The sequence below is a fragment of the Crotalus tigris genome, unplaced genomic scaffold (genome assembly GCF_016545835.1).
Source record: "Crotalus tigris isolate CLP2741 ecotype Arizona unplaced genomic scaffold, ASM1654583v1 scf7180000019078.1875890, whole genome shotgun sequence".
Taxonomy (NCBI): Eukaryota; Metazoa; Chordata; class Lepidosauria; order Squamata; family Viperidae; genus Crotalus; species Crotalus tigris.
In genome coordinates this window covers 487,411-511,398 of record NW_024097364.1, presented here as the reverse complement: position 1 = coordinate 511,398, position 23,988 = coordinate 487,411, and the positions used below count along the sequence as shown (strand labels likewise).

At 44.4% G+C, this 23,988-nt stretch overlaps 1 protein-coding gene across 6 annotated transcripts in view; it reads left to right on the top strand.

Annotated features, from left to right (window-relative positions):
• BRD4 (bromodomain containing 4) overlaps nt 1-23,988 on the top strand; it is a 110,092-nt gene that overhangs the window by 43,795 nt on the left and 42,309 nt on the right. For all 6 annotated transcript variants that reach the window (XM_039359522.1, XM_039359519.1, XM_039359521.1 and 3 more), the window contains 3 exons: nt 17,572-17,890; nt 20,888-21,025; nt 23,337-23,472. In XM_039359522.1, coding sequence (XP_039215456.1) covers nt 17,606-17,890; nt 20,888-21,025; nt 23,337-23,472 — 559 coding nt within the window. In that variant the 5' untranslated portion in view covers nt 17,572-17,605. Of the gene's footprint in view, nt 1-17,571; nt 17,891-20,887; nt 21,026-23,336; nt 23,473-23,988 lie in introns of those variants that run through there.

Here is a 23,988-nt window from a genome sequence, read left to right as displayed (position 1 = left end):
AGCAAGCCAGCCGTAGGCACCAGGCCCTGGAGAAGGAGTTCTCCAGAGCGCAGAGGCAGGCCCAATTGGAATTGGTTCAAATGGCGGCCACCGAGATGGAATTACCATTGGGTCCATCCACATCAACCCAGAGCGCGTGGTCCATTCCAGAAACACCGCAACCACTGGACCCGCCATCTACATCAGCCCAACAAACAACCACGGCAGCAGGCACAACCACTGAGTCCAACTCTCCACCTGCGGTCACCACACCCAAAGGTAATGACATAGGGGACATCTGGGCAGATGGACGGCTAGAGGCCCTATTAACCAAAGTGGTGGACCGAGCCCTAGCACAGCGCTCTGCCCACCACGACCAGGGGCCCTCCATCTCAGCCATGCCACACTCGGAACTCCCCTCAGAGTCCTCAGGCATTCAGGAACCCGTCTCCCCGGCCCAGTCCTCCATGAGTGGTTATTCTTCACCACAAGAGGAGGATCAACCTGGGATCTCTATGTCAGAGGATGAGGAACTTCCCCCTGAGCCCCCCTCAGGGGGATTATTTAATCCCAACCGCTTCCTCACGATACTACGCAAGGCCACAGCCATTGCGGACATGGGGACGGATCAGTTTTCTCAGCCGCAAGCGACACCGGCCACCACATCCAGACCCGTATTCGTAGAAAAGGTGACAACGCAACACCATATACCTTGCCCCGCCATTTTCCTGAAAGGGATCAAGAAGCCATGGGACTCTCCCGCTTCCTTCCCATCAGTGAGTGGTACGGACAAAAAATTATACAGCACTGCCACAGACCTCAATGAGGCCTTAGAAATTCCTAAAGTAGATGAAGCCTGGACCCCCTTGGTCTCCCAGACAGCCATGGCTGGGGACCTAGTGGAGGCCCTTAAGGCAGATGACAAAAAGTGGGAACAAGCCTTTCGCAAAACCCACCAGACAGCGGCATGGGCCATCAAAGCAGCCACCTCGGCCTCCTTTTTTGTCCGGGCCACCCTCATCTGGTTGCAACAACTACAAACCATAGTTCCTATGGAGGACATACGAACACACCAGGACCTGGCTAAGATGGTAGCAGCCACGGAATACGCTGCAGACGCAACGTTCCAATCGGCCATTTTTTCATCCAGATCCATAGCATCCAACATAATTGCCAGGAGAATGCTATGGCTAAAACACTGGCAAGCTGACACCAAGGCTAAGTGGCGGCTAGCGACCGCCCCTTACTCAAGCAACGGTCTGTTTGGGGAGGCCTTGGACCCCTATCTTGTAGAGAACAAAGACAAGCGGAAGGTCATGGCACACTTGAACAAAAGGTCAGACAAACGTACCACACCTTACTTTCGTAGGCAGTCCTTTCGTCAACCGACAACCACGCCTATCAGTCAGGCACCCAAGCCATTCACTCCCAGGCAGAACAAACCGTACGGCCGCCCCTACGACAGACCGGGGTTCCAGCCCAGACAACAAAACCAGTCGAGACGACCCTTTCGTGGAACGGGTCGTCCGTACCGGAAGACAAAATGACTCCTACATAGACCTACCCATTGGAGGAAGACTAGCTCACTTCTTCCACCAGTGGGAGCAGACCTCCACGGACAACTGGGTACTACAAACCATCCAGTCCGGGCTGTCCCTGGAGTTCCTGGTCACACCCCCAGACCGACTCATCAACTGCTCGGTCTCCAGGAACCCCACCAAACGCAAACTCATGCAGGAGGCCATCCAACACCTGTTGGACATTCAAGCAATAGAACCGGTCCCAGCGGAATACAGAGGCAGAGGATTTTACTCCATCCTCTTTGTGGTTCCAAAGACTTCAGGAGGATGGAGGGCAATCCTGGACCTAAAAAACCTCAACCGCTACATCACATACAAAAAATTCAAGATGCAATCCCTTCAGTCCATCCTGGGAAGCATCAGAGAAGGAGACTTCCTGGCATCGATAGACCTCACGGAAGCCTACCTTCACATCCCCATCCACCCAAACCACCGCCGGTTCCTACGTTTCTGTTACGGGGGAAAACACTTCCAATACAGAGCTCTCCCCTTCGGTCTATCTTCGGCACCCAGGGTATTTACCAAGATACTAGCAGCGGTAGCCGCCAAACTGAGAAAAATCCCAATACGCGTCCAATGTTACCTAGACGACATACTAATCCAAGCAACATCCCTACAGACAGCTCAGGCGGACGTAAGGACCGTCATTCGCGTCCTCCAATTACACGGATTCTCAGTAAACTTTCAGAAGAGCCAGACAGTTCCCTCGTCCAGGCTGCTGCATCTGGGGGCCATGATAGACACAACCAACTGTATGGTCTATCTCTCCCAAGACCGGGTGGCCGGCATCAGGGAACTGGCTCGCTGGGTTCACAGGCAACGTTCAGTTCCGATACTAACACTTTCCCAATTATTGGGCAAGATGGTATCGGCCATAGCCATTGTACCCTGGGCCAGGCTCCACCTACGGGAACTACAGTGGTTTCTGCTCCCGTACCAACGGCAGAACACCAGCGCATCCAACCACCTAGTCAGGGTCACGGCACAAATCCGCAGGGCGCTACGCTGGTGGTGCTCTCGGGCCGTGACCAAGGGGTCACCCTTCAAGGAACCAGTCAGAGTTACCATCACTACAGACGCCAGTCTGTATGGTTGGGGAGCCCATCTGGACTCCCAGTTTGTACAGGGACGTTGGTCCGCCACGGATCTGAGAAACAACATCAACTGGCTAGAACTCAGGGCTATCCACCTAGCCTTGCAACAATTCAAAGACAGAATCAGAGGCCACCACGTTCTAGTCCTAACAGACAACGTAGCAGCCAAGGCGCACATCAATCGGCAGGGGGGGACCAGATCAAAAACCCTGATGACAGAGTCACGACTCCTATTCAGCTGGGTAGAGCCCAATCTGAAGTCACTAAAAGCGGAACACATATCGGGGGTCAACAACCAGCAAGCGGACTTCCTAAGCCGCACCACAGTGGACCCTTCGGAGTGGGGGCTACACCCGAACTTGTTCCTAGACATCTCCCGCAAGTTCGGGTACCCGATCCTCGATCTGTTCGCATCATCAGACAATGCCCAGCTCCCCAGATTTTACTCTCGTTACTTCAACCCGCGAGCAGAGGGGACGGACGCTCTGAGAACTCAGTGGCCTCAGGGTCTGCTTTATGCCTTTCCCCCACTACCACTCATACCGGCGGTCATCCGAAAGCTGATTCAGGAGCGGGCAGAAGTGATCCTAGTAGCACCATATTGGCCACAGAGACCGTGGTTCGCCGACCTGATGAACCTGTCTCAGTCGCCCCCATGGAACATTCCCCCTCATCAAGTGTCCCTACACCAGGGAACCATCAGTCACCCGGAACCCCAATGGTTACAACTGACCGCCTGGCACTTGAGCGCCAGATAATGGCACAGGAACTATTCTCTCCCGGGGCCATTACCATAATTCAAGCTTCACGCCGTCCGGCAACAAACCGCATTTATGACTCCACTTGGAAAAATTTTTGCCTTTGGTGCAGGGAACGGCAGTTTGACTTACACAAACTCTACATCCCTCAGATAGTAGATTACCTCTTGGAGGGACTAGACAGAGGCCTCGCCCCCGCGACCATCCGCAGGCAAGTGGCGGCCTTGTCCACCCTCCTCACCTGCACGGATTCGGTTCCCTTAGCTCACCACCCCAGGATCCGCGCCTTTATCAAGGGCGCCTATAACACCAGACCTCCAGTAATTCACAGGTACCCGTCCTGGGAACTATCGCGAGTCCTTCACACACTCACTCGGTCACCATTTGAACCATTGGCGACTGTTTCCTTGCGACACCTGTCGCTAAAGGTGGCGTTCCTGATTGCCATCACATCAGCCAGACGAATTTCGGAACTGGCCGCACTGTCAGTCAGAAACGACCTATGCATTTTCCACAAGGACAGGGTGGTCCTTAGGTTAGATCCTGCCTTCATACCAAAGGTGAATTCACTCTTTCACAGGACACAGGAAGTAATTCTCCCAAACTTCTGTCCAAATCCAACACATGACCGGGAGCGGCAGTGGCATACATTGGACGTCCGCAGAGCCTTGCGGCGTTATATAAAGCGTACAGAACCCTTCCGCAAATCGGAGGCCCTATTTGTGTCCTTCCAAGCGGGCACCTTGGGGCGGAAAGTTTCCGCGGGCACCATTGGAAGGTGGATCCGAAGCTGTATCGCAGAAGCTTACAATGTATCATCCCTGCCGCCCCCAAGTCATCTCACAGCCCATTCCACCCGAAGCGCTGCAACTTCGGCGGCATGGGCTACCCAGGCGTCAATCGAGGAAGTTTGCAGGGCCGCGACATGGTCCTCGCCTTCCCCGTTTATACGACACTACAAGATAGACCGCTTTGCATCGGCGGATGCCTCCTTTGGTAGGAGGGTCCTCCAGCAAGTTGTCTCAGAGATCAATCTACCGGCCTTATCTGTTTCCCACCCCTTGGGACAGTGAGGCTTTGGTACGTCCCATCCATGGATTATCCATCTCCTGTACTGGAGAAGGGGCGTTGGTCTTACCTGAACGCCTTTTCTCAGTACGGAGATGGATAATCCACACCCACCCCAAGGCCAGCAGGCCGCTAGTAGGGAGCTGAGAGCCAATACCTCGTCAATCATCAGCCAATTCGCCCTCGTTAAGAATGGACTCCACAGGAAGTGGGGGCGTGTCAAGCTTTGGCTACTTGGTCTCAAGAGCAGGCAGACAGAGAAAACCCATCCATGGATTATCCATGGATTATCCATCTCCGTACTGAGAAAAGGCGTTCAGGTAAGACCAACGCCCCTTCTCTGAGCCAGTGGTTGAGGAAAAGCAAATTCCCTGCCCACATTTCTTCCGCAATATGGTGGAAAAGCAATGGGCTTCCCTAGGCACTCTCCCCAACCCTAGCGGGACGGAGAAAAAACTGTTCAACGTCTCTTCCTCTTTCTCTTCCCTCCTGGAGATGCCGCTTGTGGACACTCCTCTAACCTCTTTTTTCTCTACCTCCGCCATCCCAGGGGATATGGCAGAGGCCCTGAAGGCGGAGGGAAAGAGATTTGAATTTGCCCTTCGCAGGGCTCATCAAGCCTCGACATGGTCAGTCAGGGCGGCGACATCATCTTCTTTTTTCGCCAGATCATCTATCATGTGGCACTGCGAGCTTTAGGCACTTATTCCCCTGGCTCAGGTGTGTGCACACCAGACATTGGGCAAATTGGTCACAGCGTCAGAATACGTGGCAGATGCATCAGTCTATTCTGCCAGATAATTAGCCAGATCAATTGCGGCCATAGTCTCATCTCGGAGACTTCTCTGGTTAAAACAGTGGTGGGCCGATCTGAAGTCCAAGTGGCGCTTGGCAACCGCCCCTTATAGCGATACTCACCTTTTCGGCCCAGTTCTCGAACCATATCTGGTGGAGTGCAAGGTACTTGCACATCCTTCCAGGAGGGCAGACAGGAAGCCACAACAAGATTTCCGAAGGCAGTCCTTTCGTGCTGGGGCTGCCTGGGACTGGAGACAGCCCTTTCGGGCCGCACCGTCCTGGGATTGGTCCCGTAACTCGCGAACCTTTCCCCCCAGACAGGATCGCCAACAGAATCGCCAAAACCCCAGAGCCCGTTCCCAGTACCAAACCAAGCGGCCCTTTTGGGATTCCGGAGGCCATCTGTATGGACGGAATAAGTGACTCCAGGGAGTTCTCTCCCATAAGGGGTTGTCTAGCTCTATTCAGCGACACTTGGGAGGCCTCCACCACAGACTCTTGGGTCATAGATACCATCCGTCATGGCCTTGCCCTGGAGTTCTTATCAACACCTCCAGGGTGCTTCCTAGCTTGTCCCAATATAAGAAACGCCACCAAAGCAGGACTCATGTCCACGGCCATCTCCCACCTTCTAGAAATAGAGGCCATCAAGCCAGTGCTCATGGAACAGAAGGGACAGGGGTTTTACTCCATCCTGTTTGTGGTACCGAAGGCCTCAGGGGGTTGGAGGGCAATCTTGGACTTGAAAGGACTAAACCGCTTCTTGACCTACAAAAGGTTCAAGATGCAGACTCTCAAGTCCATTCTGGCCAGCATCAGGAGGGGGGATTTTCTATCCTCCATAGACCTGACAGAAGCTTACCTTCACGTTCCGATCCTTCCCGAACACCACAGATTCTTCCGGTTTTGTCACGCGCACCGGCATTTTCAGTGTAAAGCGCTCCCATTTGGCCTTTCCTCAGCACCATGGGTATTCACAAAGATCTTAGCGGTATTAGCCACCCATCTGAGAATGATTCCGGTGCGCATTAAATGCTACCTGGATAATATCCTTATCCAATCCCATTCTTTCCGTTCGGCCCAATCGGACCTAGAGATCACCATCAGGACTCTTCAGGCTCACGGATTTTCCGTTAACTTCCAGAAGAGTCACACGGTTCCCTCATCTCGCCTCCTCCACCTGGGGGCAGTCATAGACTCAAATCTGTGCGAGGTTTTCCTCTCTCAGGAACGCCGGAACAACATCAGGGACCTTGTCCACCGTGTACGGAGAGACAAGGTAGTTCCCCTAATCCAGCTGTCACAACTGCTGGGGAAGATGGTCTCTTGCATGGGGATCGTTCCATGGGCCAGGCTACATTCCAGAGAACTCCAATGGTTCCTTCTTCCCTTTCAGAAGCGGAACATGAGTTCTTCCACCAGGAGGGTGAGGGTCCCACAACAGAGCTTGTCTTCTCTTCTGTGGTGGATCTCATCGGCAATGGCCAAGGGTTCCCTCTTCAAGGAGCCTGCCAGGCTCACCCTGACCACAGACGCCAGTCTATTTGGATGGGGTGCTTACCTCCAGACATATCTAGCCCAGGGTCAATGGTCCAGTTTGGACTTGAGCCACAACATAAGCTGGCTAGAACTCAGGGCCATTCACCTGGCACTTCGCCACTTCTACTTCATAGTAGCAGGGCAGCATGTTCTGGTATTGACAGACAATGTGGCTGCGAAGGCACATGTGAACAGACAGGGAGGGACATGTTCCAGGTCCCTTATGCTTGAAGCCCACAGTCTGGGCTGTTGGGCAGAGCTCAACTTAAGTTCCATCAAAGCAGAACACATATTGGGGTAGGCGAATGATCAAGTGGACTCCCTGAGCAGGTCTACGGTGGACCACTCAGAGTGGTGCCTGGAGCCAGTTCTGTTCAGAGAGATCTCGGACAGATTCGGCCAACCCCAGTTGGACATTTTTGCCTCCCTGAACAACTCCCAACTGCCCAGGAACTTCACCAGGTTCCCATTCCCAAGAGCAGAGGGAACAGATGCTCTTCACAGCAGATGGCCTGAGGGCTGCTGTACGCATTCCCTCCTCTTCTACTGATTCCGGCAACCATCCTCAAGCTGCTTCAGGAGCGGGTGGAAGTCATCTTGATTGCTCCACACTGGCCGAGACGCCTGTGGTTTGCCGACCTCGTGGAACTTTCTGTCTCGCCGCCATGGAGGATTCCTCCAGACTGTATCTCTCTCAGCCAGGGGGCCCTACGACACCCGGATCCCCAGTGGCTCCAGTTGGTTACCTGGCACTTGAGCAGAGAAATTTAACTAGACAATCCTATTCGTCCAGGGTGATTTCTGTCATCCAAGCTTCCAGACGTCCCTCGATTAATAGAATATATGATGCCACATGGAGGAATTTCTGCATCTGGTGCACTAAGCACCACCTCCAACCACTTTCTGTCACCATTCCTAACATCTTGGATTATCTGTTAGAGGGTATGGATAAGGGGTTAACACCCAACACTATCCACAGACAGGTTGCAGCCTTATCCACGGTCCTCACCTGTGACAATCTCGTCCCCTTAGCCCATCATCCGGCAGTAAGCTCTTTTTTCAAGGGGGCAACTAACATCAGACCACTGGCGGTCCGTCGCTGTCCCTCTTGCAACCTACCAAGAGTGCTACAAGCACTGATTTCAACGCCGTTTGAACTTCTGAGGTCTTGTTCCTTAAGACTACTTTCCCTGAAAGTGGCCTCTTTGATTTTGGTTATGTCAGCCAGGCGTATTTCAGAATTAGCTGCCCTTTCAGTCAGGAGTGACCTGTGCACTTTTTATGATGACAGAGTAGTGCTTTGTTTAGACCCATCTTTCATTCCAAAAGTTAACACCCGGTTCCATAGGTCTCAAGAGCTAGTGCTTCCGGACTTCTGTCCCAATCCATCACACAGACTGGAAAGACAGTGGCATAAACTAGACGTACGCAGGGCTCTGCGTTATTATGTGAAACAAACATCTGCCTTTCGTAAATCAGAAGCCTTGTTCGTTTCATTTCAACCTGCTTCCATGGGTCAGGTTTCCTCTTCAATTATTGGAAGGTGGATTAGGTCGTGCAACACCCATGCTTACCTTTCTCAATCCCTACCGGTCCCTGGCCGCATCACTGCCCACTCCACTCGCAGTGCAGCTACATCGGCTGCCTGGTCTACCCAGGCGTCCATTGAGGAAATCTGCAAGGCAGCTACTTGTCCTCACCTTCCTCCTTCATCAGGCACTACAAGCTGGAAAAGTTTGCATCTGCGGATGCTTCATTTGGCAGAAGGGTGTTGCAACAGGTACTTTCTTCCGATGACACACAAGCCCAGACTAGTTCCCTCCCGTAGGGACATGAGCGGCTTTGGTATGTCCCATCAGTGGATTCTACACTCATAATGCTGGAGAAGGGGCATTGTCTTACCTGAACGCCTTTTCTCAGCATGATGATGTAGAATCCACACCTGCCCTTAGAGGCTATCTGGGCCGGTGTCAGAGTTTTAGGAACCAATGCGTTGGACTTCGTCATGTTTTGCTTCGCCTTGGTCAAAAACTGGGGAAGGTCCAACCCACAAGGAGGCGTGGCAAGAAAAGGCGTTCAGGTAAGACAACGCCCCTTTTTTTGACATTAGTTGCAAGTCTTACTTCGTTCTGACTCTTCACTTTCCTGACTTCATCTTTGTAAGTTCTGGCTTTTTTGTTGGTATTCTTCTTAAGTTATGTGCCCCTCTTACCATTTTTTATACTTATCCTTTTTCTTTTTCAGTTTATAGAGCAGCGGTTCTCAACCTGTGGGTCGCGACCCCATTTGGGACCGAACGACCATTTCACGGGGGTCGCCAAACAACACAGTCCGCCATTTTTTCCCCTTTTCCTTAGCTGTGCTACTCCCTTTTATTCTATTGGCTTTTGAAAGCCAATAGAATAGACTCTCTTGAATAGAGTCTAATTCTATTGGCTTTCAAAAGCCAATAGGAATTGTCCAGGCTGTCTTTGCCCTGCTGAGCCCGCCAAAAATCCCATTCTGCAAACGGTGCTGCAAGTTGTCTGCAGCGAAGGTGAGCTGTCTGGAAGTTTCCACCCCTCCCTGCTCAGCAACTACTAAAAATGTAAGTAAAAGAGGGCCAGGGGTGGGAGGTGGGAGACCGGCAGGCGCAGGGAGGATTGCTGGCGCACGTGGGGCCCGGCAGGTGCCTTACCTCCCTTGGGCTGGGCCAGCTGGTGGCCCAGCCAGTGGTCGCCCTGCGCCGTCGCTGCCCCTTGCCAGCTACGCCTCGGCCGTGCAGGGGGCGGCACCATGCATGCGTAGCGCTCCCGGGCAGGGAAAGTCCTCGACTTACGACCAGTTGGTAGTCCTCAACTTACGACCAGTTGAGTAGTCCTCAACTTACGACCGGTTGGGGGTTGCGGCATTAAAAAGGTTGAGAACCACTGTTATAGAGAGTTGTTTATGGAAGCCTGCTGGTTTCTTCTTGGATCTCTTATTTTTCTTTTTCAGGGTATTGTGCTGAACTGGGTTTTTATAATCTTTTTCAGAGTTTCCCAATCATCTTCATTTATTTATTCCTTTAAGATTTTCATCCATGGAATCCTTCTCAATCTCTCTCAGAGTTTGTTGAAATCAGCTCTCTTAAACACTAGTTCGATTTTGTTTTATTGCTTGTTGTCTACATTATATTGAATTCCAATATGACATGATTATTCTCCCCCAAAATTCCTGCAACTTCAACTTCCCATATCATTTCATCTCTGTTAGTAAGAATTAAGTCCAGTATAGCTGACCCTCTAGTTCTCTTCTACCTTTTAGATGACATGATTTGGATGATTTAGTTTTAATTATTGCTAGTAACCAAGTAGTTGTTAGTTTTGAAAGTATCCCAAGAAGACAGTTAAGGCCCAACAATATAGCAAAACATTTAAAATGGGTATGTGTAAGTTGTAGCTAGCAGACAGAATTCTGAACTGTGAACTTGAATATCCTTGGTAATGTTTTCTATGCTTATGGCACCCTCTCCTGGATGTGTTCTATACTCCAGTGCTTTGTAAGAAGAGTATTTAATGCAGTTTATCATAGTACAAAATATTGTTGGAGGGGTGGTTTGGATGCAAGACTAAACCATAGGAAAGAGAAAAAATGCTCTTAGTGCTATCAAATTTAAGTTCATGATTTTAGCTTTTCAGAATTTTCCCCCCAGCTTTTAAAACATGACCAATAGGACTCATAACAACATAATGAACATGGCTAATTAATAAAAATCAATAAATACTAGCAGTACCAGGAATGTATGCCTAAAAGCAATGTCCTGAAAAGTATGTTTGTGTAATATATTTAAAATTAATTAACATCTATTAAGTAGCATAGAATATTGAAAATAGAAAGAAAAATAAAATATTCTATCAATGTTAATTGTAATTTAGGATGGCAATATTACAAGCATTGAATTGTTTAGTTTTCTCATCAAAAGTTGAGTATAACATTTAAAAAACCCCACTACACCTCTTATCAAAATAATTCTTATATAGTAACATATAATCTCAATACGGTTACTTATTAAAGTCTCCTTTGAATTGTTACTTTGTGTGAGTGTGTGTATATTTAATACTATCCCTATTAATAAAAGGAAAAATGAATAGATCAAACAAATTAATTACCCAAAAAGTAAAGGAAAACAACAACAATAAAAAGAATTATTTGATTTCTGACTTTCCTCAGATGTTTCTGACATCTTCTGATTTTGCCATATTTATAGACATTTCAATCCCCCAGAAGCCAGATTGTAAGTGAGTATATTTGGCATGCTCTGTGATGTGTTGCATGTGTGGGAAGCATTCTTGTTTGGATTTAATTCAATTTCTGTTATCTATATATACACTGAAAGTTTTGCCATTACTGCATATTGTCTAAGCTTAAATTCTCACTCAAGTATTACTGAACTTGTCTTTCTTGCAGTGTTGAATAAAATTTGTTCTCGCTCCCTTGAGCATGTATCTCATTAAATTATGTTTTTCATTTTTTCTGAAATTTTCCCAGTAGAAAGATTGTGGTTTTATTTCAATTTTAAATTGCAACAATTTCTATATTTTAGCATATATGTCATACATGCTATATGACAGTGGTGGCGAACCTATGGCACGTGTGCCAGAGGCAGCACTCGGAGCCCACTCTGTGGGCATGGGCGCCATTGCCCCAGCCCTGCCTCCCCCCATGGCCCCCTCCTCACCAGCAGCCCCCCCGGAGGAGACTTGCCCCTGGGCACAGCCCACATGGAGCAGCACAACCAAGCACATGGCAGCAGGGACAAGACTCCACCCTTATGCCCTATCGCGTGTAGATGATGCTGCGGGGCGCAGGCGGAGGGGATGCCGCCATGACGCTGCTGGGCGATCTGCTACGGTGGGCTGTGGAGATGGTGGGTGGTCCTGCGGGTGTGTGGGGCAAGAGCATAGCAGGGGCCGGATGGGGGATGGAGCGAGGGCAGGGGCAGAGCGGGCAGGTTGGGGGGCGGTTTTGGGGCACTCTGTCTCTAAAAAATTTGCCATCACTGCTATATGAAATACATGCAGTATACTGTACAAAAGACTTAGGTCACCATTAGATCAGGTGCTTGGCAACCAGCATGTATTTACGATGATTGCGGCGTCTCGGGGTCATGCAATCACCATTTACCACCTTTCCATCCAGCTTCCAAAAAACAAAATCAATGAGAGAAGTTGGAATTGCTTAATGACTGTGTGATTCGCTTAGCAACTGTGACAAGGAAGATTGTAAAATGACTCACTTAACGACCGCCTTTTCTTAGCAATGAAAATTCTAGTTCCAATCTTGGTTCTAAGTTGAAGGACTACCTGTACTACTACTGACATTCAGTCTTTTCTTCCCTTTAGTCTTTTGGACTAATGTAGAACTTTTCCATCTTCTGATTTTGGTGGAATAAAAATTAAAAAAAATCTTCCATTCATAAACAGTGGATTGAATTCTGATTGTACATAATTGTGTGCTTCTCTATATTCCAATTTATTCTCTTACTTTCAGCTCATTCTTGGCTTTATCAAGATTTTGAATATCTCTTCTGGGATATTAGTTATCACGTTTAGTTTTATGATATGTGCAAATTCACTAAACATCCCTTTTCACACATTCAAATCATAAAATGTTAAATATTGAAGTGATCTAGAACTAAATTTTGCAATACTTTCATCTCGTTCTTGAGTATGAATTTCAAGACAAATGTGTATCCATTATGTTACCATACATAGTTTAAGTTTATTTGAAATCAAGATACCTTTTGTCTGCAGCATTTTCTTTGTACAATCTATAAAGTGATAAGACTTTTCCTTGACAAATCAGTGCTGACTTCTGGTTATCTTAACATTATTTGCAAGATGTCAAAGTCAAAGCTTTATGACTTTTGTTTAGAATTTTCTGTTTTAACATACTGATTGGTTTGTAGCGTGGGGGGGAGGGGAATCAGGCCCTATATTGAGGATTTGCCTTACATGTTCTCCAGGATTTCTCAAAGATAATAAGGGTATGGCCAGACAGTAAGCAAATTCTTTTGGTATCCTTGATGCAATTCAATTTGTACCAATAGGACAAAATATTTGTAGCTCAAGAGTTCAACTGTGGGGTCCGTGGTGCTCTCCGAGCTTGGTTGTTTTCTTGCAGGTGTTGCATTTCCCTACTTGGGAACATCAATGTTGTGAAATATTGCTTGCAGAAATGTTTATGCAAGAAAAAGTAAAACAGAGTAAGCATATTAGAAAAAATATGCGTAACTAAGTGAACATAACCCAGTATAAACTTAAGTTTGAAAAAGGTGAAGAACTGGACAAAGCCAGGCTTCTTGGTTTTGTTTTATCTGCAATGCAATGGCCGGTAGCCAGCTGACTTCAGCAGGCTATTTGTTCTTTTAGCTGGCTATTTATAACAACCTCTTCCAACAATCTCCCTGTTCATGGATCATGAAGGATCATGGTCTTGAAATTACAATGAAATTTTCTGTTTTAGCACCAAGTAATGGCATTCTCGGTGAATCTTTGATTTTAATGCAAACACCGAAATATATTTGATATTTGAGAGTCTTTTTCTACAACACACTAACCCACAACATGAAGATGATAATATTTATTGACTTTTACATTACAAAGTTGTTGTGAAGATTTCTGTGGTGGTGGTGTATGTAGTAAATATTCCAGTGCAGAATTTCATTTTTTATTTTAGCATAAAATTACAAAGCAATAGGTGAGTGCTTCCCAAACTTTTTCCTAGTTATCCAGAACTGATTATTAGAAACTCCTTTTTACTCAATATATGTAAAACACATTAATTCAATTTAAATATGATTGGATAATGGATTTGTGTGTAATTATTGAAAGAACTATTTTATGCGGAGTTTGGATAATTAACCCAGGTTTGGGAAGCTTACAGGAAACATTCAAAAGGAAACAACATATAAGGAAGTGAAGTATGTTTCAACAAACAACAACCCACCCAAATAGCAAATGAAACAATATTAAATCCTCATACCAACTGAAATGACATCACTTTATTCTTTAAATTGCTCAAAATAAACAATATGCCCCTCAACAAAATGCTTTATAAAAGCATAGAGTAAAATATGTACTGACAGCTATTCAGCTACAAATCACTTTTGATCCTTCACACACAAACACACACATACAAATAAATATTTGTCTATTTATATTTTAATTGTCAATAAAGTCCCGTCTTTTTTAAATTACATTTTAACCTCTGTGTTCAGTTAAAAAGGGTCCTAGTCTCTGCCCACATGTTTAAAATCAAGATACTGATAGTAAAGAAGAAAAGAGCAGGAGAATGAGCATGGAAAGGAAAACATACTTAACCAAATCATCATTTTTAAAAAAAAAATATTAGCACTGACTGGATGTAAAGCATTAATGCAAAGACATATTATGGATATTCTTATAATGGCTGCCGTGTCTTGGGAAACATGACCAAACACTCTTGATCAGGAGTAACCTGAGCTTGCTACACATCAATCTCCTATGCCTACTTGGATAATTTCTAGCATGACGTTGCATACATTTTCAGAGTACTGGACTGCAGATCACTATAGTTTTTGTTTTCTAAAAATGCCGTTAGATCAGTGGTTCTCAACCTTTTTAATGCTGCGACCCCCCCCCAACCGGTCGTAAGTCGAGGACTACTCAACCGGTCGTAAGTCAAGGACTACTCGGCTGGTGCAGCACCGTTTGCAGAATGGGACTTTTGGCGGGCTCAGCAGGGCAGAGACAGCCTGGACAATTCCTATTGGCTTTTGAAAGCCAATAGAATTAGACTCTATTGAAGAGAGGGAGTAGCACAGCTAAGGAAAAGAGAAAAAAAATGGCGGACTGCGTTGTTTGGTGACCCCCGTGAAATGGTCGTTCGACCCCAAATGGGGTCCCGACCCACAGGTTGAGAACCATTGGTTTAGATATATGTGGAATTTAGGATGAATGGTGTGGTGGCCTAGAGTTGAAGATGCTTATCTCACACTCAGAAGGCTAAGAGTTCAATCCTAGGCAACAGACGGATATTTTTCTATCAGGGTACAAAGAATAAACAATGGCTACAAACTCTACCTGGGTGTCAAGAAGGTCATCCGGCCAATAAATGCTCAGCTCCTTTCAGTCACCCCGACTCCACCCTGATAAAAAGAATTACAGCAGGGCTTTTCAAACTTTTCACCCATTGTACCACTTTTAGGATAAGGCAATATCTGAGTACCTTCAGTCGCCCAGCAAGGTGTCAAAAACTTGATGACTCAAAAAAAGGGGAAAAAATGATAAAGTACAGGTAGTCTTCGACTTACAACAATTCGCTTAATGACTGTTCGAAGTTACAACGGCATTTATCACACTTAATGACTGTTGCAGCATTCTCAGGGTCATGTGATTTACATTCGGATGCTTGGCAACTGATTCATATTTATGACGGTCACAGTGTCCCAGGGTCATGTTATCACCTTTTGCAACTTTTTGACAAGTGAAGTCAATGGCCAGGGGGGCATGGCCAGCTCATCACTCAGGTTGCAGGGTGCCTGTGGGGGGTGCGGGCGAGGATGGGGGGGATCTGTGAGTCTCTGGTGGAGGAGGTGGGACAGGCATGGGCACCTTCCTTTCCTCCCTCTCTCCCTCCCATTGTTCTTTCCTTCCTTTCTTCCCTCGCTCTTTGTCCCTTCCTCCTTCCCTCCCTCCCTTCCATTGTCCCTCCCTTCCTTTCCTTTCTCTCTTTATCCCTTCCCTCCCTCCCATTGTCCAGCGCTATGGGAACGGGGAGGACATAAAAGAGCCTGGAGGAGGCAATTGGGGTTTGGCCACCGCTGCCACCACCACCGTTGTTGCGGTGGCTGCTGCGGTTCTTGATGGCTGCTTCTCCTTGGCTGCTTCTCTGAAAAGGAGCGGTGGTCGCGCTTGGTGCAGCCAGAAGACCAGCACAGCCACTGTTCTTCCGCAGGGGGAGGAGATCACAGGCAGCAGAGGAGCGCATGGGGACGGGGAAAGAGCCCCGGCTGCCAGATCCCTCTAGTGCGTTGCGCGCGGCCGCAGCTGGAGAAAAGCAGCGAGCGGGGAAGCGGCTCATTCATTGCTGCAGCCTGCCCCGAGGAAGAGCCGGCACAACCCGCAGGCGAATCTGCCTGGCTGCATTCTTTGCGGTCGAAAGAAGGGCTTTGATCCCACTTCCCCATCGCTCCAGCCAGGTCCGTGAATGCCAGATCTAACCCCAGAGTGGTTCGAAAGGCCATCAGGCTGGCTGGGAATTTTGGGGTGCAGACATGTGAGCCTCCGTCCTCTTGAATCTGGCATTCACGGACTCGGCGGGAGCGAAGGGGAAGCGGGATCAAAGCCCTTTCTGCCACAAAGAATGCAGCCAGGCAGATTCGATCCTGGGCTCTCAGTAGGACCCAGGCAATGTGCAGTTCCAGCTGACTTTGCCACAAGCCTGTGCAGCGCTGCTGCCACTTCACCTCATCCACTTTTACAATTTTTTTTTACATTTTTTTTCAACCCGTCCGTGTACCACCGGCCAGGTGCTCGTGTACCATTGGTGGTACGCCTACCACCGGTTGAAAAGCCGTGTTCTAAGTGATAGGTATACTTAACATCCTTATTGACTGACTTAACTTCCTTATTGACTGACCTTGGTTCAAAATTGCACTCAGCCACATTATTGCTTAGTATTAGCCAACACTCCAGAAGACAGGCTTAAGATACAGAAGGATCTGGACAGACTTGAACACTGGGCACTAACTAACAAAATGAAATTCAATGGTGAAAAAAGCAAGACTCTACATTTAGGCAAGAAAAACCAAATGCACAAGTACAGCATAGGTGGCACCATGCTCAATAGTAACTGTGAGAGGGACCTCGGAGTCCTAGTAGACAATCACTTAAATATGAGCCAGCAGTGTGCTGCAGCTGCCAAAAAGGCCAACACAGTGCTAGGCTGCATTAACATAGAGATAGAATCAAGATCACGTGAAGTATTAATATCACTCTTCAATGCCTTGGTAAGGCCACACTTGGAATACTGCATCCAGTTTTGGTCACCACGATGTAAAAAAGATGTTGAGACTCTAGAAAGAGTACAGAGAAGAGCAACAAAGATGATTGGGGGACTGGAGGCTAAAACATATAAGGAACGGTTGCTAGAATTGGGTATGTCTAGTTTAACGAAGAGAAGGACAAGGGGGGACATGATAGCAGTATTCCAATATCTCAGGGGCTGCCATAAAGAAGAGGGAATTAAGCTATTTTCCAAAGCACCTGAAGGCAGGAAAAGAAGCAACGGGTGGAAACTAATCAAGGAGAGAAGCAACCTAGAACTAAGGAGAAACTTCCTGACAGTGAGAACAATTAATCAGTGGAACAACCTGCCTCCAGAAGCGGTGAATGCTCCAACACTGGAAGTTTTTAAGAAGAGACTGGACAGCCATTTGTCCGAAATGGTGTAGGGTTTCCTGCCTGAGCAGGGGGACCTCCAAGGTCCCTTCCAACTTTACTATTACTATTATTATTAACCCCAAAATAGTCCCTATTATTATTATTATTAGAGCCAGTGTTTCTGACAACTGTCAACCACACATCAGTTTTCCCATTTTTTCCCAGGCCTTTGGCAAAGGGGTTATAGAAGCCACATTTTCTTTATTCCTATCTACGCTTGTTTTCTCTGCTATCATTGTTTATTTTGTGTGCTTTTTATATTGTTCATTGTTTTAAAATGTATTAATTAATCAATTAATTTGCTTTGCAGAGTGACTGGTACAGAATGCAATGGGATCGATAGCATGTCTGCAGAGAGTGGCCCTGGGACAAGACTGAGAAATTTGCCAGTAATGGGGGATGGACTAGAAGCTACACAAATGTCTACAACACAGGCACAGACCCAACCCCAACAGGGCAATGCTGGAGCCATTAATCCATCTCCACCTGAGACCTCAAATCCTAGTAAACCCAAGCGCATGACCAACCAACTACAGTACCTACTCAAAGTGGTGCTCAAGACACTATGGAAACATCAGTTTTCATGGCCTTTCCAGCATCCTGTGGATGCTGTCAAGCTAAACCTCCCTGTAAGTATACCTAATGTGGGGAAAAGAAATTTAAATGTAAGTGAATTTTTTAAAATATGTGGACAGCAAACAAAGAATGGGTTTGTTTTAGAAGATCGAACAACCACAAGCTAAAAATATGCTGTTTTATCAGGAAAAAAAAGCAATATGTGTGTTACATTTTCTTCAGAGTTCCTGAGAAATTGAAAACTGTCAAAAACATGCTGTGGGCTTCGTTTTAAAAATATGAATATGAAGCAAAAGAGATCATAGTAAAATAAGGATAGTAATATAGATAGATTATATTAGTTGCCATAATAGGGACAGAAAGTAATTGAAAAAGTGTTATACACATACTCAATCGATTGGATTTCACAGAGTTGGGAAAACAATGTTTTTAGATATACTGATTTATATGTAATTCCCCAGTTCTTTGGCCTTATCTGTCTGATTTAGAAACATAATTTCTTGAGTAGAAGTTGTATCATTCTACACTCTGAATCAGTGGTTCTCAACCTTTTTAATGCCGCGACCTCCCAACCGGTCGTAAGTCTAGACTACTCAACCTGTCGTAAGACGAGGACTACTCAACTGGTGCAGCACCGTTTGCAGAATGGGACTTTTGGCGGGCTCAGCAGGGCAGAGACAGCCTGGACAATTCCTATTGGCTTTTGAAAACCAATAGAATTAGACTCTGTTCAAGAGAGTCTATTCTATTGGCTTTCAAAAGCCAATAGAATAAAAGAGAGTAGCACAGCTAAGGAAAAGGGGGAAAAAATGGCGGACTGTGTTGTTTGGCGACCCCGTGAAATGGTCGTTCGACCCAAATGGGGTCCCGACCCACAGGTTGAGAACCACTGCTCTGAATGAACAGTATTAAATAAATATTTATTATAAGCAAATATTGTCTTACAGAAAAACGTAAAAGTGTATGTATAGCAAGTCATAGTAACAGCCATATTTGATTTGTATTCTCCAAGTAGAAATTGGTTTTAATTATGACTTGACAGGACATGACTTTTCTTTTTCCTGTCCCGTTCAAGTTGTGTTCCCACTGAAGATTACTCCAGAGGGGAAAATGGAATTTAATTTGATTTAGTCACTGTTCAATTCTAGACAAATGAACAGTTTTTTAATGGGTATACAGGTATTCCTTGTTTAGCAACTGCAATTAGGGCCAGGAACATGGGTTGTTAAGTGAAGCATTTGCTAAGTGAAAAACTCTGCTTATGATCTTATATTCAAGCGAACATGCATTAATTGACTTTAATGGTGGACATGTGACAGAAAGAGATTGAAAAAAGGTCATAAATTAGGACTTTGGTTGCAAAGTTACTTTTTCATCATCATAGAAAATGCTGCCCAGGCAATCACTAAGCAAGGATTACCTGTTCTTTACTTGGAAAAGGAACTGTTTATGTGCTTATGAAGTTTTGGAAAAGATACTTTCTCTGCTTTTCTTTGCTTCTTCATCTTTCTTAAATTAATGAATTAAAATTATGCATATACATACATATACACATACACAGAAGACAGGAAGACCTGGAGGAACGTTGTCCATGGGGTCGCGATGGGTCGGACACGACTTCGCAATTAACAACAACAACACATACACACACACATACATACATACACACACCCTAAAGCTTATTGGTCTTCATTTTGTATTTGCATGGAGTAAATCTTATGGTACAGATACCATTTATTTCTTCATTTTGTTTGAAAAAGTATTCTAATCTAAAAGTTACAGAACTTGTCTATAATTTGATTATGGTAAAGTTGCATTAAGTGAACTCAAAAAATAACAGTAAAGGAGTAAAAAAAAATAGTGGCCTATTGTTGCTATAAACTGCCAATAGGGTTGATAATAATCAGCATATTCAACTATTGGTTTAGGAGAAGAGCTGAAAATAAATTTTGGCCACTCCAAGTCTAGTCAGTACAGTGCTTTTTTAGGTACAGATTCCATATTTTGTCGAAGTAGGACTATCTGATGAACAAAATATAGGCAGTTCTTGCTTAACAACCATTTGTTCAGTGATTGTTCAAAATTACAGTGGTACTGAATGAAGGGATTTAGACCTGTATCCAAATTTACAGCCATTGCAGGCCCCCCCAAGATAACCTAATTGTGATCTGAGCCCTTGGCAACCTATTCAGACTTACAATGAGTTGCCAAGCACCCCACAAATATGATCTCCATTTGCGATCTTCTCTCCAGCTTCCCCAGGAAAAGCCAGCAGAGAAGGTCACAAGCCGCTGCCACCTGCCAAAAGGATTTCCTTTGGTTTATATTGATACTGGTTGATTATATGATGTAGTTGACTCTGTGTGTTTAGCTTCAAACAGTGCTAAAAATATTTTTAAACTAAAATAGACCCCTGAATTACAGTACTTGTCAGGATGATTGAATGAGTTTGCACAACGCACAAAATCCTTCCTTCCCCCAATTAAATGCAAAGAGTGGCTGGATCAATGTAACTTATCCCATAAACTTTCATTAATTAACACATTTGTTTTGTTTATGGGGCATGCTACATCCATAAATGAGAACTCCCTCTTGTCTTTGGGGATTGGTTGCAAATACCCCATGCTACAAACACTCTGTACCAAAATCCTGCTTGAATATTGAGATGGACCTTTTTCAGCCAACCTCCTTGAGAGTGAAAGGGCTGCCTGTTTGAGAATTTCCGTGTCCCTCTAGCATGCAACTTTTTTGCTTTGTCAGTATAACAACACAGGAGATCACATAACAACTATAACTTGGAGTGCCGAGATTGCAGTTATTGAGTGAAGCAGTCACATGGTTCTTGCTTAATAACCGCTTCACTCAATGACCAGAGATTTTGGTCTCAAAATATAATTGTAAATTGAAGATGATCTGTGCTTGCTTCTCAGTCATGAAGTAATTTGCATCAACAACTCATCACAGATGAAAAATATTGTTTTAACTTTTATTTTTTGAAAATATATTGCAACTTGAAGGAATTTTTATTTGCCATATTTATTTTCCCTTAGGATTATTATAAAATTATTAAAACTCCTATGGACATGGGAACAATAAAAAAACGCTTGGAGAATAACTACTATTGGAACGCTCAAGAATGCATCCAAGACTTTAATACAATGTTTACAAATTGTTACATCTATAATAAGGTTAGTTTTCCCATAAAGTGGATTTCAAGTGACGTATCACCTATGTATTTCCAACTTCAGATTTCAGTTTTTAGTGTGTAGGCATTTATTAAATTTAAATAAATTTAAATACATTTATTAAAATAAATTTATTTAGATTTATTAAATTAAAGGAGCTGAAGGTGGTGTATGTAGCTCCTCTTTCTCTCCCCATTTTCTCCAGCAGCAGTCATGTGAACTATATTGGGCTAACTGTGTGACTGGCCCATTATCACATAAATAAATAATTGAATTTTGTAGTGAGCTTTGTGGTTAAGAATGGACTTAAATCTGGGTATACTGGTTACTCTTTTCCTTCTTTCCTTCCTTGGTAAAACAGTGCATTTATCTCAGCTGTGAATATTGTTTTCTCTCTCTCAAAAGGCCGTAGTATCTCAGGGATAACCTGTTGGACTGAAGTGAGAAAAGTTGTGTTTTTCTGTCTAACAACCGTGAATGTACCTTCTTTGCTCAGAGCAGGCTACAGGAAGGAAACAATTTTTTTTGCTTGATATACAGTCTCCTCCAGAGGAGGTCTGAAATTGGTGACAGGTGCATGAATGTAGCAAAAGGTTCTTATGTAAACCCAGGGTGACAGATTACATACTTCCCTAGTTTACATAAATATAATTTATTTTAAAATTCAAACTTTATTTAGACAAAACCTAAGAATTCCTCTCTTATCAGTACTACTTTGCTTAAGAGTTTCACTGGCCATGGTACTTTACATGTGTAGTTTATTATTGTAAGTATTTTTAAAACAATAGTTTTCCTTAATACATAAGGGCTACCCTTTTAGTCATATAACATTAATATGCCATACTGATGAAAAATAGAAAATAATGCTTCCAAATTTTGATTTCACACAATTTTCCTGAAAAAGCCAATTAGGAATGCATATTTTACAGTCTTATAGTAGAATGAAAATGGTTTGAAACTTTTCATGATTCCTGAATCGTTATTTTGTTATAATTAAAATGCTGTGTTCCCGAGTATTACAACAGCAAGAAAGCTACCAGTCAGGGGCATTAGTTTTCCTTGTGAGTGGGGATGATCATCCAGAAGACCATACTTTTCTCCTTGCAAAAATGAATACAAAGAAAGAGCGACATATTACCAAGAAACAAGGAATTTGTTAAGTTGTTAAAAAGCCTCAGATCTATTTTTTTTCATAAGCTGTTCATGAATATATCAACCACAATTTTTCATATTTAGAGATAAGTTTATAAGGAGAAAAGGTGTTTCGAGGTCTATAGCTTTTAAATTTCTATCCTGAATACTATTACATTTGACAACAACACAAAAAGCCTTAGTAAATTAGCTGGGCAAGTTATCTGTCTCTCACTCTGTTACACAGAAATATATCTCTTTTAGTAAAGTAACTATGAGATAGAGTAAATGTATAGAGCTGTATGTTGAATGGTCCTCCTCTATAGTTGATAGCTTAAATCAGTGTTTCTCAACCTTGACAATTTTAAGGCATGTGGACTTCAACTCCCCGAATTCCACAGCCAGCATTGCTGGCTGTGGAATTCTGGGAGTTGAAGTCCACATGCCTTAAAATTGTCAAGGTTGAGAAACACTGGCTTAAATGATTATGCGGTTAATGACAAAAGAGGAACTAACATAGAACATATAAGTGAAGAAATCCAAATACAATATACAGCTTAAACTACAATACATAAAAGAGCAACATAGTAAAACTTTACAGTCACTTCATGCAGAGGGACACATGAATTAAGCAATAAGTGCATCACACTGTGATCTCTAACTTACTTACAAAGATTAAATGCAGACTACATTGATAACAACTAGACCAGTGGTTCTCAACCTTTTTAATGCCGCGACCCCCAACCGGTCGTAAGTCGAGGATTACTCAACTGGTGCAGCACCATTTGCAGAATGGGACTTTTGGCGGGCTCAGCAGGGCAGAGACAGCCTGGACAATTCCTATTGGCTTTTGAAAGCCAATAGAATTAGACTCTATTGAAGAGAGTCTATTCTATTGGCTTTCAAAAGCCAATAGAATAAAAGGGAGTAGCACAGCTAAGGAAAAGGGGGAAAAAATGGCGGACTGCGTTGTTTGGCGACCCCCGTGAAATGGTCGTTCGACCCCAAATGGGGTCCCGACCCACAGGTTGAGAACCACTGAACTAGACAAAGTAACCTCCATGTTTCATGTTATAGTTCTACAGTGTCGTATAGTGGCAAAAATATGGCAAGTCTGTCTTCAGATTGATGATTCCAAATATGTGTGATTTTTTTTTTATTTTATATATTTTTATTTGTTCAGCAAGGGGATGATATTGTTTTGATGGCAGAAGCTCTAGAAAAACTCTTCCTACAAAAAATATCTGAAATGGCCCAGGAAGAAACAGAAGTTGTTATAGTCCAAACAAAAGGGAGAGGACGTGGTAGGAAGGAAACAGGTATTGATATTTCATCTACTTTATTCTGTACTCTCAGTTTTTGTACTTGTTTGAATAGCAAATGCTATTATGTGTATGTATGTTTGTGATTGTATTTGAAAAATCTTCTTTCAGATAAAAACTAGTTTGTACATTGTGCTCAGCTGTAATACAATTTGTTTGGTTTTGACTTAATGTGTAATGTGAATCCAAGCATTGTGAGCATAAACTATAGTTTACTGCTCTGCATGTTTCGTGAATCCAGCTTATGTTTATATTGTATTAGCCATGTTCAAGTAATCTATAGGTTAGTGCAGCCTGCAAGCTCACTCATTATTAAATCTAGGTGAACAGTGTGTATTTCCAGAAATTAAAGCTTTATCCTGACTGTTTAGTTTGAAAGATGGGAAATGGGTATAATTACAAAAATACAATGGAGAAAGGAAAGAAGGAAAATATGTATTTTCATATGGATGGTTTATCTTTACTAGTTAATAGAATAAGGTTTGAGTCTGTCAGTAATCTATATAGTCATTG